The sequence below is a fragment of the Oryx dammah genome, unplaced genomic scaffold (genome assembly GCF_014754425.2).
Source record: "Oryx dammah isolate SB20612 unplaced genomic scaffold, SCBI_Odam_1.1 HiC_scaffold_29, whole genome shotgun sequence".
NCBI classification, from domain to species: Eukaryota; Metazoa; Chordata; class Mammalia; order Artiodactyla; family Bovidae; genus Oryx; species Oryx dammah.
In genome coordinates this window covers 5,187,641-5,207,129 of record NW_024070213.1, presented here as the reverse complement: position 1 = coordinate 5,207,129, position 19,489 = coordinate 5,187,641, and the positions used below count along the sequence as shown (strand labels likewise).

General features: G+C 55.0%; 1 protein-coding gene across 1 annotated transcript in view; it reads left to right on the top strand.

The window, feature by feature from the left end:
- Positions 1-19,489, top strand: part of PARVB (parvin beta) — a 119,287-nt gene that overhangs the window by 58,041 nt on the left and 41,757 nt on the right. The window contains exons 2-3 of the mRNA XM_040234520.1: positions 6,227-6,316; positions 9,965-10,035. Of these exons, the coding sequence (XP_040090454.1) occupies positions 6,227-6,316; positions 9,965-10,035 (161 nt within the window). The remainder of the gene's footprint in view (positions 1-6,226; positions 6,317-9,964; positions 10,036-19,489) is intronic.

Here is a 19,489-nt window from a genome sequence, read left to right as displayed (position 1 = left end):
AGGGACAGGGGTCTGGGGGGTGGGGTGGGAGGGACAGGGGTCTGGGGGGTGGGGTGGGAGGGACAGGGGTCTGGGGGGTGGGGTGGGAGGGACAGGGGTCTGGGGTCCGTGGATTCACGTGGGAACACTCCCTCCTTTATCCTTCTTTGTCTTTCCTGACAACTCTGAGGACCACTCCGTTTCCTCGAGTAGGATCCGTCATAACTGCAAGTGGGCACATCTTGAAATGGGCTGGTTAAGTGCCCCAAATTGAGACAGCTTTCCTGCCATTTCCAAGTTCTTCTTTTAGCTGGGGAGCCTGGGGTGGGCATGCGGCCGCTTTTGTTGGGGTTTTCTCTTTGATCTTGGTTCAGATGGCCCGCTGGAAAGTCTCCTCCCGTCCTTTTGTTCTCTGGGAAAACCAGGACGTGGGTATACATGGTGTAAAAGCCCTCATCGGTGGCAGACGTGTCTGCCGTGTTGACAGGACACGCTTGGAAAAACGTTCCAGAATGGAGTTGTCAGCGCTTCAGTCTCAGAGCTGCGGCTCACCTACCGTGGGGTCTTCGCATCTTCGCTGAACCCCCAGCAGGTCAGCCCCCGGGGAGAGTCCTGGACCCTGTCTTTACAGGGGGTGAGTCGTGCTCCCCACTCCCGCCCCAGTGCCCCGCATGGAGCAAGAAGCCTTTTTGTCTTCAGATCTGTGTTTTCCCTTGAGGGTAACCTTGCTCTTTAAAAAGCAGCCTACTTTCAAAGTTCTGTTTTCTTAATAATGTCAAAAGGGGAAAGGGAAAAAAAAAAAAAAGCTGCCTAAAAGCCTTTTTTGGAGGGGAAAGAGCCTGGGAATAAATAAATAAATAAGTGAAACCCGTAGGAAGAAAAAGATTTTTTAAAAAATCAAGGATGGAACCTTTGCACTCAGCCTGGGGTATAAATGGCAGGCCCTTTGTGAGACATCTGAGGTCTTAGTTTTTGATTCTCTTTCCTCCTTCTCATGCATCCGTCATTCCAATCAGGAGAGGTGGTGTGTTTTTTAAACCTTGTCTGGTCTCTGGGGGGGAGCGGTGATGGAAGGAGAACGGGGTTTGGAAACACATATGCCTCCCTCTGTTTGGCAGAAGCTGGAAGCTAGTGCTTACTGAGCGCTTGCTGCGTGACAGACATTGTTCTGTGTGGTCATTACCTTCTCCGTCTCTCTTTGGGGGTACATCAGGTCGCATTTCACAGATGGAAACTGAGGCCTGGAGCAGTTACACAGCTTCTTAGGGCTGAGCTGGGGTCTGAAACAACAGACTGGCTCCCAGGTTCCAAGCCCTTCATCGTGCAGCTTCTCAAATGTAAACACCTACTATGTGCAGGAGCTGAGCTATCACTGGAGTGGGCAGATGGTCCAGGAAAGAGGTGGTTATAGGACACGACTGAAGCGACTTAGCAGCAGCAGCAGCAGTAGTGGGATGCGAGCTGGGCAGAAGGGAGCCTGGAATGGGCGAGGAGCACCCAGGAGGGCTTCCTGGAAGAGGCAGCCAGCAAGCTGAGGCTTGAAGGTGGATAGGACATAGCTGGGCAGAGTGAGTGAAGACCAGGTGGAAATGATTCAGTCCTGCCTGCAGGGCTCATGGTTGGTGTATATCAGATGCCTTCGTGTCTGATAGACACTGGCCCAGAGAGGACCAAGCCAGGGCCAGCCACTCCCTCACAGACGTGTTGGGAGATTAGATGAGTGGAAGGCACTGAAGGTGTCTGGTATGCAGTAGGTGCTCAGGAAATGCTGGTGGCCCTCTCCCACTGACAGGCAGGAGTGTGGGCTGGACATTTACTGTGACCTGGGATCGCAAGTAAATGGGGCCTGGGATTGCAAGTAAACTCTGTCTGGGCCACAGAGTTTGAATTACTTGCTTGCATTTATAAATTGGGAGATTCCACCCCAAACCCTAAATTTCCAGCTTTATTTTCAAAACTCCTGGGTTTTGGCGACGGTGGTCTACGTAGCCTGCTCTGCACCCCGGGGCTGGGTGAGATGTGGCTGTCCCCACAGGGGCACCGGAGCACTCAGGGCCTCTCCCAGTTTGCCTTCTGAGCCTCTCCCAGCCTCCGGCCCTCCTGGCTCTTCCCCAGCCCTGTGTTGCCCGTGTGGCCCACAGCCAAGTATCACTGCGGGAGGGTGAACCTTGCTGAATTGGGAATGCACTGCTTGCTGGGTTTAGTGGGGATAAGGGCACACCCTTAGCACAACAATGAGTCCCTGGCCCTGGGACTTTGGACCCCAGGCCCTTTGAACGCCCACACCCAACGTGCACACTGCACACCAGCGGATCTGTCTCTGTGATGCAAGATCGTTGGCATTTCCAGTCTTTGAAGTGTCTGACTTTCTGGCAGATGGACCAGCGCTTTCAAAGCCAAGATATTCCTGGGATTAGCGGAAAGCCACTGACCTGGCATTGATGCCTTTAAACTGTGGTGCTGGAGAAGACTCTTGAGAGCCCCTTGGACTGCAAGGAGACCCAACCAGTCCATCCTAAAGGAAATCAGTCCTGAATATTAATTGGAAGGACTGATGCTGAAGCTGAAACTCCAATACTTTGGCCCCCTGATGCGAAGAACTGACTCTTGAAAAGATCCTGATGCTGGGAAAGATTGAAGGGAGAAGGAGAAGGGGACAACAGAGGATGAAATGTTTTAATGGCATCACCGACTCAATGGATGTGAATTTGAGTAAATTCCAGGAGTTGGTGGTGGACAGGGAGGCCTGGCGTGCTGCAATCCATGGGGTCGCAACCAGCTGGACACGACTGGGTGACTGAACTGAACTGACCTGGCAAAGCGGGGGCCTTGGGGAAAAGCCATGGTTCAAGGGGCGCCCCTCCTTCCAGACTCCAGACTGACCCTCAGAAGACTGTCATTGGATTTGTACTGAAGGCTCCTTGGTGAAGGGGCTGTGTCCCCCAGGGTTCCCAGGCCGTGAATAGTAGCAGAGTCCTGAAGAACCCTGCTGGGTTTCAGCATGGACGTGGCCGCCACATTGGGCTTCCAGAATCCCTTCTCTGATCTGTCATCCATGGGCTTTGCATGGAGTCCCAAAGTCCCTTTTCCAGGTTCTTGCCGTCTTTCAAGGCCAAGTTCAGATACTGCTTCCTCCAGGAAGCCTTCCCTCGTTCTCCCTGGGATGAACTCATTCTCAGAAGCTCCTAAGAGGTAGGTGCTGCTGCCTCCCCATGTTCCAGACCGGGAAACTGAGGCTCGGCAAGGTGAAGGGTCTTGTTGGAGCCCACACGTCCGCAGAGAGCATGGTGAGATCTGACCCGGGGCTCGGTGGTCACAGACCGTACTTGTGTTCCTCAGGGCTTTATGCTTCACAGGCCTGTGGAATGTGCTGTTGGCCCTGAGTTCTGGGTGGGTCTGTGCGAGCATTTCTCATCCATTAAAGCCGCCAGATCCCGAGCCCTGTTTAGTGTTATCTTTGATGTTCAAGGGCGGTGTGAAAATTTCTGTGTTTTCATGTGACCCAGTTTCTCTGCTTTGAAAATGCTGTTCCTGTGCCCTCCCCCCTCCACGCCTCCTTGTTGCTGAGATCAGGCGGCAGGACTTCTGGAAGCCTCTCTTTATCTCCGCACCTCCCAACACCCCCACCCACCACTGGTCGCTCTGGCCCGGGCGCGGTGTCCAGGCGAGTGGATGACCTGAGAGGCAGCTCTGGGGCTTCTGGGAGGAGCTGCGGGCTCATTGTAAGGACTCAGCTGCCTGGCTCACCTGGGACTTGAAGCCCGCCTATGCAGCCCTCTGCTCATATGACACCAGGGTCTTCTGTTCTTCCTCGAAAACAGAACCATCGCAGACGGTCTTGACCAGGAGGGACCTCCCTGGCCTCCCTTACTCCTCCATTGGTGACGTCGGCCCAGGAGGCAGGAGTAAGGGGCCCCTGCTGCTGCCCACGTCCGCTTGCCCACCTCTTGTATATGCGAGGACTTTTGTGAAAAACCTCCTTTCCCCGCTTCCCTTTTCTGCCTTGGAAAGCTCTTTGCTGGTTCAAAGACTCTGTAACTTAGTTCTGCAGGAAAAGTGATTGCTGAAACTTGGTCTGTTTTCTCAGGGGGTCTGAGTGACCGGTTGGGGATCTTTGGATTGGGGAGCCGGGCGGGCGAGTGTGCGTCTCAAACCCATTTGCTCGTGAAAGTGTTTCCCATGTGTCTGCTTCTTGCACAGAGTTCAGCCAAGGATGTGGGGATAAAAAGGTGGCTGTCCGCTCCTAGGATGTGGGGCGGGGGAGAGACTGTGACGCCTCCAGCTGCAGGGTGTCGGCCTTCCAGACGAGACTGTTGTTGGCAGGGGCCCACTTGTTCTTCTCCTTTTAAATTGTGGTAACATACACACAACATGCCGTTTACCCTTTTAACCCTTTTTAGCATGGAGTTCAGTGGGATGGGGTACATCCACATTGCTGTGTAGCCGTCACCCCATCCACCTCCAGACCTCTTCCATCTGCTCCCCTTACCCCCTGACTGCCCACAGTTGCCCTCTGTCCCCAGCCCCGGACAGCCAGCATTCTACTTTCGGTCGCTCTGGATCTGACTCTCAGGACCGCGTGTCTGTGGAGTCATGCAGGGCTTGCCGTCTCGTGTCTGCCTTATTTTCCTTAGTACAGTGTCCTCATGGCTCCATGGCAGCATGTGCCTGAATCCCTTTCCTTTTTGTGGGTGGATAACGTTCGGTTGTGTGTTTGGACCACATTGGTGTGTCTGTTCATCTGTCAGGGGACACGTGGGCCATTTCCACCTTTTGGCTGTGAATTGTTGCTGCTGTAGACTGTGGGTGTGCGGGAGAGCCTTGCCCCACCCCCTGGCTTTTTAGTTTTGTATCAGGGTCTTCCTGACGTTGGAAGCCGGCATCCTGGGCCCTACTGCTGTCGTCCTCATGCAGGGCAGAGGTGGCCTTGGCCCCAGAGCCAAGTGGCTGAGTCCAGGGAGCCCACTGCATGCCCAGCTCCGACCTCAGGATCTCACGTTCATCATTGCCTTCAGTCCTTGCGGGGGTCCTGACGTTTGAGAAGACAGGCAGAGAGGTTCCCAGACGTGCCTGCCCGCCCCGAGGCCATCGTGCCTGTCACCTCGCTTCTCTGTCCCCCTGCCCCTTCAGGTCCCAGAATTGGAGATGTTCAAGGTGACCTCGATATTGAACGGGGAAGTAGGTCTCCACCTCTAAGGTCTTTTCATTACAGAGGAGAAGGCCTTGAAACGAATGCAACATTGTAGATCAATGACTATTAAAAATAAATACGTAAAGCAGAGGAGAAAGCCTGGGCCCTTGTCCTTGGAGATCACCGAGGGAGAGGCTGGTTGTGTGGTCTGTGGTGGGGGACTGTTGCCCAGCAGTTCTCAGCCAAGGGCTGGAAAAGGGGCAGATCCCAGGGCCCCCTGCACCCACTGCATGGGGGCTGGGGGCTGGAGCCTGGGTTCTGACACAGTTGGGGCCAGTGGAAGAAACGTGGTGTTGAAGGCTGAAGCTGTGAGCCCCCCAGTGTCGGGGTGACCCCCTGGCCAGTGAAACTCGAGCTACTTTCCTGGAGGGTCTCTAGCACAGGGGTGGGGTGGTGGGGCGGCAGGGGACCTTGTCTGCTCCGTGGATGGAGGCCGCCCCACTCACTGCGTAGCCAGCCCTGCAGTCCCTTCGAAGCTTCAGGAGACTCCAGGTCTCTGGGTCCAGTTTGTTAGACTCTGCCGCGTGTTCCACTGCTCCTGACCCTGGGCATCCCTGGGCATCAGGCCAGCAGGATTCTGTCCCGTGAACTTGGCCACAGACAGCAGCACCGCCTCTGACTCTGGGCTTGCCTGTGTGCCTGCAGGGAGGGTCTTCACACCTGGAGTCCACAACTGTCCGAGTCGGGGGAGGGACCCTGCCTTCTCAGACCCTGTCACTGCGATCCAAGCTGTGTCCACCCCAGCAGCCTTGGGCAAGGTCTGGAAGCATCCAGAAGCTTCCACGTCTTAGTTATGTGTTCTGAAGAGCGGTGAGAACAGCCTGGCAGGGCTTGGCCGGAACTGGGCACTCTCCGGTGTGGGCTAGGAGTTGTAGAATATATTCTTGGTTCAGGGCATTTTTCCTTGGACTCTTTCTGGGCAACCAGCCATTTAGGAATATTTGTTAAATGCCTTAAAAACACGAGTTGATTTCTCTTTGTTTCCACTGCCAACATGTGAGGCCACACTAGTCCATTTATACTCACCGGTTTTGCCCTTTCTCTTTCTCTTGACAGTGAGTGACCTCCAGGAAGAAGGGAAGAATGCCATCAACTTGCCCATGTGCCCCGCCCCAGTGGAAGTCCACCCCGAAGACGCCCTGCTCGGTACTGTCGCTTCCGCCAGCTCCTTGTCCTGGGCGAGCTGCACTTCCCTGGGTGTGCGGTTGGTCTGGGAGGGGCCGATGAGGAGCCTTGTGATCAGACCTCACACCGGGCTCTCAGCTCAAGGTCGTGTTTAGAAAAAAGTCTGCAGGAACAAAGCGAGCTTTCTCTTGTAGGTTTCGGCCTCTCTGGTTGCAAATGTCAGCTTTATTAGTATTTAAGTGTGATGGGCCAAGAGATCAGGGAGCCAGCTGTCCTTGAAAAGATGGTTTGTTGCACTCCCGGTTCCCTGGGTGCCAGGGGAGGGCAGCAGTGTCAGGGAAGGGTGAGCAGACGCCTTTATTGTGGTTTTCACAGGACAGAGTGGGTGAGGCAGGGTTCATGAGCAGGTTTGATCTGCTGGTTCGGGTAGTTTCAGGGGCCTCTGGGACACAGGAACTGCCCTGAGGGGTCTGTACCTGGTCTCAGGTGATTAGGGCAGGGGCTGTTGGCTGGGTGTGTAAGAGCCCCACAGGAGCTTAGTTAGAGAGCTGGCTGGTGCGGGGGGTGGGCTCTGGGTTGGTTGGTTGCGTTGAAAGGCACTCACAGGGGACACATTTGCTGTCTTGGGAATCAGCTAGCTCTGAGCGGGGAGTCCCCGTAAGTCCCTAAGGCCCCAGGATGTCGAAGCATCTGAAAATACAGAGAAGGGACTTCCCTGGTGGTCCAGTGGATAAGAATCCACCTGCTGATGCAGGGGACACGGGTTCCATCTCTGGTCTGGGAGGATTCCGCTCGCTGAGGAGCAGCTAAGCCTAAGAGCTGCAACTGCTGAGACTTCGTGCTGCAGCTGTGGAGGCCTGCATGCCCTGGAGCCTTAACAAGGGAGCTACAAGAGAACAGGAGAAGCGGGAGGAGCCGTCGCAATGCGAAGCCCATGCACCGCAGCTTGAGAGCGGCCCACACGCAGCAACGCAGACCCCGTGCGGCGAGAAAGCAAGATTAAGAAAGCAGTGCGTACACGTCAAGAAGAATTAAAAAATTACAGAAAATCAGAGAAAGGTTCAATACCTGCCCCATCTCTATGCAAGCTGGAGGGGCCTCCCAATACCAGGGGCTTGCGGGTGGGACCTGCCGAGTGGTGCTGGCCCTGCGCCCACCTCCCTGGGACCACGTCCCTGGCAACACTGATGAGGTGATGGCCTGGACACGTGTTTCCTTAGAGCGTGCTTTGGGATCTGATGGATCTGGAAGGCTGTCTTGGAACATTCTGCTTCTTTCTAATCCCTGGTTCGAAGGGAAGTCCCGGTGGATGCCTCTGTTGTGGTTCCCAGCACAAGGCCAGGCCAGCAGGAACTAGTGAGAAAGAAACGCAAAGGCCGTCCAGACAGCCGACCTGCGGCCAAGTGCTGGGCGGGCTCGGAGACGCGTGGGTCCTCGGGGGCTTCCCCTCAGCTCTCTGAAGACCCTCTTGTGCTGCGTCCTCAGTCTGGCTGCAGCTGCTGCCCAGGCAGGTGACTCTCTCCCAGGAGAAACCGCCGAGCACTGTCTGGAAATCACCCAGATCCAGAGCAGGGTTTCTCTCCCCTCCCCCGACCCCGGGTACTATGGACATTTGGCACGGAATAATTCTTTGATGTCGGGAGACTCCCTATGCGGCTCAGTGGTAAAGAATCCACCTGCCAATGCTGGAGATGCAGGTTCGATCCCCTGGGTTGGGAAGATCCCCTGGAGAAGGAAATGGCAACCCACTCCAGTTTTCTTGCCTGGGAAATCCCTTGGGCAGAGGAGCCTGGCGGGCTACAGTCTATGGGGTCACAAAAGAGTTGGACACGACTGAAAGACAAAGCACACAGTTCTTTAATGAAGGGGCTGTCCTGTGTGTTGCAGGGTTTTGCTCAGCATCCCTGGTCTCCACCCACTGCTGCTGCTGCTAAGTTGCTTCAGTGGTGTCTGACTCTTCTCGACTCCATGGACTGCAGCCTACCAGGCTTCTCCACCCGTGGGATTTTCCAGACAAGAGTACTGGAGTGGGGTGCCATTGCCTTCTCCCCTCCACCCACTACATTCCTGTAGCTTTTACCCCACCCCACCCCACACCACCACTGAGGACAATGAAAAATGTCTCCAAACATTGCTGCGGGTCCCTTGGGGGCCTGGGGGACACAATTGGCCCTGGCTGAGGACCCGCTTTAGACCAACAGGAGTGCTTAGAAAACGGATTTACCATAAACGAGGGGCAGGTTACTGTTTGTCACGATGCCTTGAACCTGCCTTTCCCTGGGCCCTAACTCTCCTGTCTTACCGTTTGCCTAAACCGCTGCTCCTGGGCTGGGAGTCAGCGCTCTTCAGCTTGCTCTGCAAGGTCCTGCTGGCCCTTGAAGCTCTTGTGACTTTGATAAGAACCAGCCTAGTCAGCACTGGGAGCTGAGAGCTGAGCGACTGGGGAGTGAAGTGGGGGAGAGGGTGTTGGGCACAGAGTGGGATGTGCCAAGGCCCTGTGGTCGGCGGTGGCGAGAGGCTTGCTGAAGGGCGAGCGAAGTCTGGAGGGACTGGGTTGGAGGGCGCCGGGGAGAGCTGGGGACAGAGACTGCAGAGGGCCTGGGGGGCCGTGTGGAAGATGCTGGCCTTGAGCCCAGGAGTGGGTGGGAGGCTGCTGGGGCCTCATCAGGGACCGCTGTGTGGGCCCCTGCAGCTTACCTGGAGCATCCCTCTCAAGCATTCGTCTGCGTGACTCCAAGAACAGTGCTTGCACTTTGTCAGGTTTTAATCTTTGCTGTTGTGAAGTCTCTGTCACTCAAAGCCATTCATTCCTACCGACACGGACAGGGTCCCAGTCGTGGGGGCCTGTGTGGGCCCCGGGGCCCTGGCCATCTCTACCTGCGCATCCAGGGGCCAGAGGCCTCTTCTCTCCCCTTTTAACGCTCAGGGTCAGTTTTGTCCTGTGTCGTGTCTGATGTCGGCCAGTCTTTCTCCTTGGCTGTCCACTTACTGGGCTTCTCTGCTGGCTCAGTGGCCTGCGATGCAGGGGATGCAAGTTCGATCCCTGGGTCAGAAAGGTCCCCTGGAGGAGGGCACGGCTGCCCGCTCCAGTATTCTTGCCTGGGAAATCCCATGGACAGAGGAGCCGCCAGGCTACAGTCCGTGGGGTCACAGAGTCGGACACGACTGAGCGACGGGGCATGCACGCGTGTCCACCTACTGCCCCCGTGTCACCTCTCTGTCCAAGTTCACTGGTGCCCGCGGTCCACGGTCAAGGCCAAACATGGAGGGAAAACAAAACAGAAACAGAATATGCATCAACACGCTTTGCTGGGAAATGCTCTTTTTTTTTTCTTAGTACCCCTCCCGCCAAATGTTTCTGCCCATACCATCATACATAGTAGCAAGCTTTCTTGGTGAAGGACAGCTCTTCCTCAGGTTCACTTATAGTGACTTTTCTCCGGATCTGAATCAGTGCCCCCCCAGCTCCCCGTCGCTTTTCCCGAAAGACCAGGGTAGATGCCCCACGGCTTCCTGGAAGGTAGACCCTTCCGCCTCGGCCGTGTGCCTGGCTGCAGGGCTGCTCCGTGAGAAGACCTTGGGGGTGTCTCTGCTCTCGATCCCCCCTTCTGTGTGAGGGAAGCCAGCTGCCCCCACCAACGCTAACCCTCCTGTCCTTTGTCCCCACAGAGGAGAACGAGGAACGCACAGTGATCGACCCCACCTCCAGGGACGACCCCAGATTCAAGGAGCTGGTCAAGGTGAGGGTGAGCCTCCTGGTTGGGGTGTCCTGTGGAGGCCAGACTTTGGGTTCAGGCTCCTCTGGGTCAAAGAAGTGAAGCTGGGGGGCTGGTCAATGGGCCTCGATGCTACGTTCGGTGGAGGGTGGGGAGACAGGACGGCTTGGAGTGTCTCCCGAGGGGGCCCGGCCCCAGGGGCTCTCAGATGGCCCACTCACCCTCCTGTGCTATACCTAAGGACGTGGGGACCCTTTTCTTAAGATTGGGAATGAGCAGCTGCAGTGAACTCTTGCAGCGCCTTGCAGACAAGATCAAGGCATTCAGACTGTTTCTGGAGCGAGAGGGGAGCCCAGAGGAGGCTCTGAAAAGTGGGCCCATGGGTTCTTCTGGACGCTCCTGTGGGTCCTCATTGGATGGTGACACCCCTGCTCTGGGCAGTGGGCAGATTCAGCCGCGTCTGGATGCTCGGGGACAGGCGAGGCCAGAGGACAGCCACTTAGTTCCTGAAAGTCAGGGAAGCAAGGGTGGGGGATAGGCGCTGGCTCTGGGCTCCTCAGGGGCCGCTGCAGCCACGCGTCTGTCCCCAGGGGTCTCTCGAGCCCAGCCTCGCAGTGAGGGTTCATTGGTAGCGTTAGTCCGGCTCCAAGCGCAGATTGAACTTTGACTGCTCTGATCTCAACCACAGCAGGGCTTCAGAGGTAATCCCCCGGCTGGCAAGGGCTCCGTCAGCATCCTCACCCTGTGAGCCCCGACCCAGCAGACTCGGGCTGGGCAGACGCCAGTTAGGATAGTACCACTCACACATCCCATCAAAGGGGGCTTTTCAAAAGTGTCTCCGCCTTAACCACTGCAGTTGGGACACAACTGCCTTTTCACGAGGGCTTCTCCAGGATAAACAGAGCCTTGCAAGTTGTAGTGTTTAAAACATGGAAATGGAGAACGTCTGCGTTAGTGCGAGCGTGGTGTGCTCAGTTGCTGAGTCGTGTCCCGCTCTCTGTGACCCAGTGGAAGGCAGCCCACCAGGCTCCTCGGTCCAGGGGGTTTTTCCAGGCGAGAACACTGGAGTGGGCTGCTGTTTCCTTCTCCAGCCTGTTTTAGGGCCCATCCCAACATGCTGATGCTAAACGACTTAAATCGCCTCGTTTCGAGACTCCTCCCCCCGCCAAATCCCACTTTGTTTTCTTCCTGAACTGAAGAATGTTGGTGAGGAAAAATGGCCCTGCATTTCAGCCATCATGGTGCTCTCCAGGGCGATGTGTGTGACATGTTAGTTGTGTGTTTATCTGGCTCTGTCGGGTCTCAGCTACGGCACGTGAGCTTCTCTGGTTGTGGCACGTGAGCTTCTCTGGTTACGGTGCGTGGGGTTCCCTGGTTGCAGCGCGCGGGCTCAGTGCTTGTGGTGCGCGGCCTTAGTTGCTTCACGCCATGTGGGATTTTAGTTCCCCAGCCGGGGATGGAGCCCCGTCTCCTGCACGGGAAGGCGGATTCTCAACCCCTGGACCAGCATGGGCGGCATTTAAGTAGGAGAAGGGGCTGTTCTGTGCTTGTCAGGTTCCCCAGAGGAACTGAACCCGTGGGAGGTGGCCCTCCTCTACACTTCTCTCTGTCTCCATCTACCTGTCTTGTCTCTCTGTCTGCCTGTGTTTCTATCCATATCTCTGTCTCTCTATAGAGATTTATTATAAGGATCAGCTCACGTGAAGCTGGAGACTAAGTGAAGTGAAGTCGCTCAGTCGTGTCCGACTCTTTGCGACCCCATGGACTGTAGCCTACCAGCTTCCTCCATCCATGGGATTTTCTAGGCAAGGGTACTGGAGTGAGCTGCCATTTCCTTCTCCAGGAGATCTTCCCGACCCAGGGATTGAACATGGGTCTCCCTGCACTGTAGGCAGACGCTTTACCATCTGAGAGAAGTCCCTTAATATGCCCTCTGTCAATGGCGGCCCAGGAAAGTGGGTCCGAGAGGTCAGGCTGCAGACGCCCCAGGCACAAAGAGGGTGGAATGCAGCCTTCCTCCACCTTTCTGTCCAGTTCAGGCCCTTCCTGGATTGCGTGCTACCCTCCCATGCTGGGGAGGGTCCCTCTGCTTTACTTAGGCCACCGAGTCAAATGCTGATCTCTTCCTGGAGACCCCAGCACAGACACACCCAGAACAAATGTTTCGTCAGCTGCCTTGGCGTCCGTCCCGGCCAAGCTGATACTTAAAATGAACCATCACATGCCCGCTCTGATTTTTTCCTTCTTCGACATTTGAGCAAAGCTTGACAGCCCGTGAGCATCAACTCCTTGAAACAAGTGCCAGGGAGCCGGGTGTAATCCTTACATCCACACGGGGACTCAGAGAGAAGTAACTCCCCACCTCCGCCCCAGGTGATCCTGTGAACCGGTGTGAAGTGTCCGATCTCGAATGAGTCTGTCCCTTTGAGGCCTCATCTCCTGAGCCCTGGCTGGGGGTCGGGGAGCTGTGTTGGACCCCAGGGATGCAAGACAAACAAGCCCCCTCCCTGTTCTATGGGATCCAGAGCCGCTTCCTGCCCCTTCCGGGTTTGCTCAGCCCACCCGCCTCTGCTTTGCCTCCTGAGGCCGCATGCAGTTTTGGCCTCTTTGGGGTGAGCGCTGGACAGCTGCACGTCCTTGGTCAGCCCACACGGAGTGACCACAGCATCTCTGCATGCAGGGCCAGCCCGAGGGGGTCCCAAGGAGGCTCTGGCAGCTCCACGTCCCCCAGATTCCCAGTTCAGGTACAGGCCCATGTCTGGGGTGTAGAGTGTGCCAACTGGAGGGGCTGGGAGTGTGGGGCATTAATACCTTGGGGAGCAAAGGAAGACTAAAGACCGGAAGGGGTGGGGAATATCCTCTTCTCCCTCTCTTGCCCGATGGGCAGTTCTGAGAGCCCACTCCTCCCAGACACTGGTCTTCTCCTGCCCGCCAAGGTCCCCGTGTAAACCAGAATGCTCTGTCAGGCAGGACGTGCCAGGGGCTGGGAGATCACCTCCCAGGGCGGCTCTCGGGACCCCACCACGTGCCTGGCCTCCTTGCCCGCAGCCCCTTGCCTGGAGCGCTGTTTTTCAGCCTTTGGTTTTCTCTTGGATTTTCCTCCGCAGGGGTGGGTTCTCTGGCTCCCTCTCTGCCTGTGCCGCCCCGCCCTCCATGTTCTTGCCCTCTTTGCCTCAAATTCCTGCTGCCTGGACACTTGCCTGTTTATTTGTTTGGTTTTGTTCTTTCTCGTCCCTCTAGAACGTGCCCCCAGACACTGGGGACCGATCGAGTTTTGCTCCCCGCTGAACCGACTGGGGAGCTGGGCTGGTAGCTGGTTGTGAGGGTCAGCATCAGGACCACCGGGGGAGGGTGCAGCCCAGCCCATGGGCAGGACAGGCCTTTTGCCTCAGTTCAGACCTCCAGGATCCGAATCTTGAGAAGGCGAGCTCTGGGATGAGGGGGCAGGGGCGGGGGGTACCTATGGGTAATGATGCAGGCGGTTCGCCAGAAGCCCTAGGGAGCCGGGAGCGGGGGGGTGGATGGCCAGGCCTGGTGGTTCAGACAGACCTCCGTCCACTTTGCCTGTGTGATCCTTACTGCTTTTCAGAAAGCCCGTCTTGCACTGCGTGTGCGTACTAAGTCGCTTCAGTCGTGCCTGACTCTGCAACCCCGTGGACTGTAGCCCGCCAGGCTCCTCTGTCCATGGGATTCTCCAGGAAAGAACACTCGAGTGGGTTGCTGTGCCCTCCTCCAGGGGATCTTTCTGACCCAGGGACCCAGCCCACCTCTCTCTCGTCTCCTGCCTTGGCAGCTAGGTTCTCTACCACTCGTGCCCCCTGGGAAGCCCTAGACTCTGATTATCCAGGCTTCTGGTGGATTAAATCTGAGTAGGTCCCAGCACAGGCTACCTCCTAGGGACCTCTGTTGGGATTCGGCCCAGAAGCGGTTGTTTTTGGTGCAGGGCTTGGACCACGTGCAGGCCTGAGCAGGTCAAGGTGAGGTCCGGCTGACCTCCTGACAGCTGGCCACATCCCAGCCTTGGGACCAGTGGGACCTTTCAGAGGAAGCACAGTCTCCTTGCTTTCTCTCTGTTCTCCATCACCTGCAATTTTTAACCTCTTCTCTTGGCCCCTGTCCTGTCTCTCTCTGTAGACTTAGCCTCACTGAACCTCCCTCCTCCGGACTGTCACTGTTCAAAACATGGTGAGCTGCTCTCTGCTTCCCGTTAAACAAACCCACCAACAAGCACACCAGACTCTGGCTAAGCCGGGCATTAAGAGTGAGGCGGTTCATCGAGCATCTGCTGTGGATGACGCAGTGTCAAGGGGTAGGCGTGGTGGGTTCTGGAGTCAGCTTCCTGGATTCAAATCCTGGTTCGGATTGGAGTAGGAGAACCATTGTGCCCATCCACATGCATGGGGGTGACATCAGATGCTACGTGCTTGCTGTCTGGCGGGTGCTGTGTTGGGCGCTAGAACGGGGGTGTGAACAGGGCCGGCCGGGAGGGAGGCACACGGGCAGGTCTGTGGTTCAGATTTAGAAGTGAGTGTCCTGCGGGTTCAAGAAAGACTTCTCCTTGTGTCCTCTCTGCATGGGTTTCGTCCTATGGTTCTTTGAGCTGGCATCCTCCAGGAGCGCCCTGACTCTCTCACAGGGTGAATAGCCGGTGCTGCCCGGGGAGGATAGCGGTTTACAGATGAGATCCTTTGTATTTTTAACGATCCTCGAAAGAAGGAATGGCAGTTCTTGTGCTTTCCAGAGTAAATCGCCAGAGAGGGGCCTCCACCCTGGTGGCTGCGTTGGTCCAAGGCTGGCAGGCGGTGTCGTCCCTGGGGTTGGCATTTCTCCCCAGGAGCAGATCTCCCGTCTCATCTCCCAGTTTATTGGACAAGACTCTTCTGGGTTACTAAGTTCTGTTTGCTCCCTCCTTTTGCCCCTAAGAAGAAAGTCAGCTGCACAAGGATGGTCTTCTGGGCAGAAGACGATGCCATCCTCACTGGGCAGAGATGCTTGCTGATGTGTCTGTGGGTTATAATAAGCCTGCATCCTCAGTGAGTTAAGCCATGACAAGCGTATTTGGAAGTGATTAAAACATAACTGTCATAGCTTTGGGGGAGACAGGCTGCAGGTCCTGATTATCATTCAGACAGAACTCAGGGAAGTAATTTTTTATTCTAGTTTAAGCAAGCTTGTGGAAGGTCCATGCGAAGAGCCCTGTGCCAAGGGCACCATTAATACCACGTCCTAGACAGGCTGGCACTGGAGCTCCTGGGATGGCCCACTGTCAAGGAGACCCCGGACACCCCGAGTTCCAGCCAAGCAGCCCCCCACTCTGCTGCTTGGGAGCACGTTCCTGCGGGAGTCGGGGATTGCAAATGAGCACATCTCGAAAACATAAGGACAGTTGCCATCTATAAAGAGTCTTTTGTGAAGCGGAGGATTGAGATGGGTGACCTGGATGGTACCAGGATAAGGTGACTGGTGGTGGCCGGGGTCACTGCGCCTCTGCTGGGGCGGCTGGTTTGCTTTTGCTTCTCAGACCTGACCTCTGTGGCTTGTCGGGTGAAATTTGACTTTTATCCCTTTTCTGTCTTGTTTTCGTATTTGCACTTTGACCAGGTCAGAGATCCAGATGGGAATTTTTGAAGTTTTAGTCTCTTCATAGCAGAGACATCTCTTGTGTGTTTTCCGACAGGTCTGTGTCCTGGGTGAGGCAGAGGTCTGCGTGCCCGAGAGGCCTTTGTAGGTCTGGAGGCAGCTCTGCAGTTGGTTTGGGCACCTTCGAGGTTCTGTTCCTAGTCTACCCTCGGGGCGATGGCTTTGAGCAGGCTGGCAGTCCAGCTGGGGAGACGGATGTGTCCAGGGACGGATGAATGCGTGACCTGGTGGTGTGAGCACCTGGGAGGACCCTAAAGCAAGAAGCGGGGTGGTCTCTCCCTGCTGTTTCCGGTGGGGTGGTTGAGGGTGGGCGTTTGAGTGGAGGCCTGCTGTTTGGTACCTAGGGTGGCAGCAAGGGCAGAGGCCCCATTGGAAGCACGTGCTGGCAGATGTGAGGGCGAACGAGGGAGGCAGTGTGGCTGGAGCTTCGACAGCGAGGACGAGGGTGGTCAGAGGTGGCATCAGAGAGGTGGCAGAAGGTGAATCGGAGTTTGACTCTCAGTGGGTGGAGGTGTGGTAGGGCAGGAACCAGCTCCCTCTAGTGGCTGTGGGAGGACCAGCAAGCATCTGCGACCCATGTGAGACAGAGACTAGGTCGCGTTTGTAGCTTAAACACCTAGGATGGTGTCTACATGTACTAGGTGCTGCTGGTTATGCTGAGTAAATCAGAAAGGGGCTTCTGACATGCAGAGAGCTCCAGGGGTGGTGACAGTAACATCGGTGAGGTCACGGAGGTTTGTGACCCCTGCAGAGGTAGATGCTAACACCTGCATTCTAGAGATTAGCTTCTTAATAACAGGTGTATTGAGGTAGAATTCCCATGCTGCACAATTCAGTGGTTGTTGGTGTACTCCCAGAGTTGTTCAACCAGCACCTGTATCAATCAAGGACTTTTCATCACCCCAGAAAGAAACCCCATGTTCATCAGCACTCAGTCCTGAATCCCCTTTCCTGGCCACTGGCAACCACTTGTCTCTATAGAATTCTTCCGTCCCTGTAATTTTCGTATTCTGGGTATTTCGTTTAAGGGGAATCATACAGTATGTGGCTTTTGTGTCTGGCCTCTTTGATTTGGCATTGTGTTTTTTAAGATCCGGGTTGTAGCATGTGTCCAAACTCCATTCCTTTTTAATGGCTGAATAATATTCCATCCTGTGGCTATATCATGGTCTTCCCTGGTGGCTCAGACGGTAAAGAATCTGCCTGCAATGCAAGAGACCTGGTTTCAGTCCCTTTTGTAGGGAAGATCCCCTGGAGAAGGGCATGGCAACCCACTCCAGTATTCTTGCCTGGAGAATCCCATGGACAGAGGAGCCTGATGGGTCCATAGAGTCGCAAAGAGTAGGACGTCCATTCTGAGTTGATTTCTGCATGTGGTATAAAGGAAGGGTTCAGTTTCATTCTTTCACATGTGGATATCCAGTTGTCCCGGCACCATTTGTTAAAAAGACCGTTCTCTCTCCGTTGAACTGTCTCAGCCCCCTCACGGATATCAGTTGACTGTAACATGAGGTTTATTTCTGGCTCCCATTTCTGTTTCACTGACCTCTGTGTCACGTTTTGTTATTCTAGCTTTGTAGGAAGATTTGAAATCAGGAAGTGTGAGTTCTCCAATTTTGTTCTTTCTCAAGATTGTTTTGGCTTTTCGAGGTCTCTTGACTCTCCATTTGCATTTTGGGATTTGCTTGTCAGTTTCGGCAGAGAAGCCATCTGGATAGTAATTAATTTTTATAAATGGCATCTATTATTATTCTTTCTAATTACCGAATAATATATACTGCTGAAAACCTGGAAGATGTAAAAATCAAACAGAAGGCAGTGGCAATTGTTTAATTTGCATCCCTCCAGGCTTTTTCCTCTCGTGCATTTGGCTTTTTCTACACAAAATTTGGAATCACTTCTGAGCTAGAAAATGTCTAGGAGCACGTTTGGACTGGCACCTTGGGAGAAACTTCTGGAAAGGAAATTGCCTGGTCACAGCACACACAGGGATAGGAACTGATTTGTCTTCTTTTTAATGAAGACTCTGAAGCCCCAGAGAGGTTAAGTGACTGGCTCCAGGTCACACAGCAAACACCCTAGGGGAGCTGGGTCTCGGGTGCAGGCCCCAGAGGTCAGCAGCGCACTGGCTTTATAGAGTGTACTGTTGTTGGTCCATGAGGCTTGTGCTTGGATTTGTGACAGTGGACTGCTGTTTGTATTAGTTTTCTATTGCTGTGTAAATTAATTTTTACCAATTCAGTGGCCTAAAGCAACATCTATTTAGTTAGCTCATAGTTCTGAGGTCCAGGGATCAGTGTGGTTGGCCCGAGTCCTCTGCTCAGGGTTTCCTGAGGCTGAAATCAGGGTGTCAGTCACACTAAGTGCTTTACTGGAGGCTCTGGGGTGGCGGAAATTGACTCTGCTCCCGGAGACGCCCACCTCACTCTCCACTGTCACAGCCAGCGTTCCCCTTCCTGGATCCCTCTATGGCTTCTGGATCTCTGACCTCTGGATCCAGAGTCAAAGGGCTCCCCTGATGAGGTCAGGCCCTTGGACAATCTCTGTTTCTTGAGGTCAGGCTGTCCCATAACAGCTTGATCACAGAGTACAGTCCCATCATTGCGCTGGCCGAGGGATCCTATGGGCCTGACCACTGAGGTCTTAGGGGGCACTTTAAAATTCTGCCTACGAAATCTTATAAATTGTTAGCCAAAAGTGATCAGCCACCTCGGGAGCCTCATTAGCCATCCCTGCTTACCTGGGCTTCCCAGTGGTAAAGAACTCACGTGCTATTGCAGGAGACCCAAGAGATGTGGGTTCAATCCCTGGGTTGGGAAGATCCCCTGGAGGAGGAAATGGCAACCCACTCCAGTATTCCTGCCTGGGAAATCCCATGGAATGTAGCCTGGTGGGCTACAGTCCACAGGGTCGCAAAAGAGGGGGACAGGACTGAGTGACTGAGCAGGCGCACAGACACCTGGTATTTGTAGCACCTGTCGGGTTTTGCTGGGTGCTGTGGGGGCCTTGTTTTTGATGACTATGTCAGTTTTGAGGAGGGCTGGGCGGGGGTTTTGTAGGATGTCTTTCTATTAGGCTTGGCCTGATGTTTTTCTCAGAATTGTGGGCTTGTGGCGGGAGACCACAGAGGTGAAGGTCCCTCATCCCATCCCACTAGGGCACTTGTGACAACATGACTGACCCTGTAATGTTGACCTGGGTCTCCTGGCCGAGCTGTGCCCGTCAGGCTTTTCCACTGTATTCTGACGTGGCTCAGTTGCCTCCAACCCTTTGCGACCCCATGGGCTGTAGCCTGCTCGGCTCCTCTGTCCAGGGAATTTTCCAGGCGAGAATATTGGAGTGGGTTGCCATTTCCTGACCCAGGGCTGGAACTCGTGTCTCTTGCATCCCCTACAGTGGCAGGTGGGTTCTTTACCTCTGTGCCGTCCATGCTCTGCTGGTGGCTTAGATGGTAAAGAATCTGCCTGCAGTGCGGGAGACCCGGGTTCATTCCCTGGGTTGGGAAGATCCCCTGGAGAAGGAAATAGCAACCCACTCCAGGATTCTTGCCTGGAGAACTTTGTGGACAGAGGAGCCGAGCAGGCTACAGTCTGTGGGGTCACAAAGATTTGTTCATGACTGAGTGACTAACACACTGTTCTGACTTATTTTTCTCCATGACATCGATCAACCTGATGGGGTGTGCATTTGTTTGTCTTGTAATGTCTGATTGGAAGGTAAGATCCTCAAGGATAGAGTCCTCACCTGGTTTATTCCCAGAGCCCGGCACATAGTAGCTGCTCAGTAAGTTAACTGACGGGCTCGGCCCGGCACACAGTGGGCGCTCAGCGGGTGGACT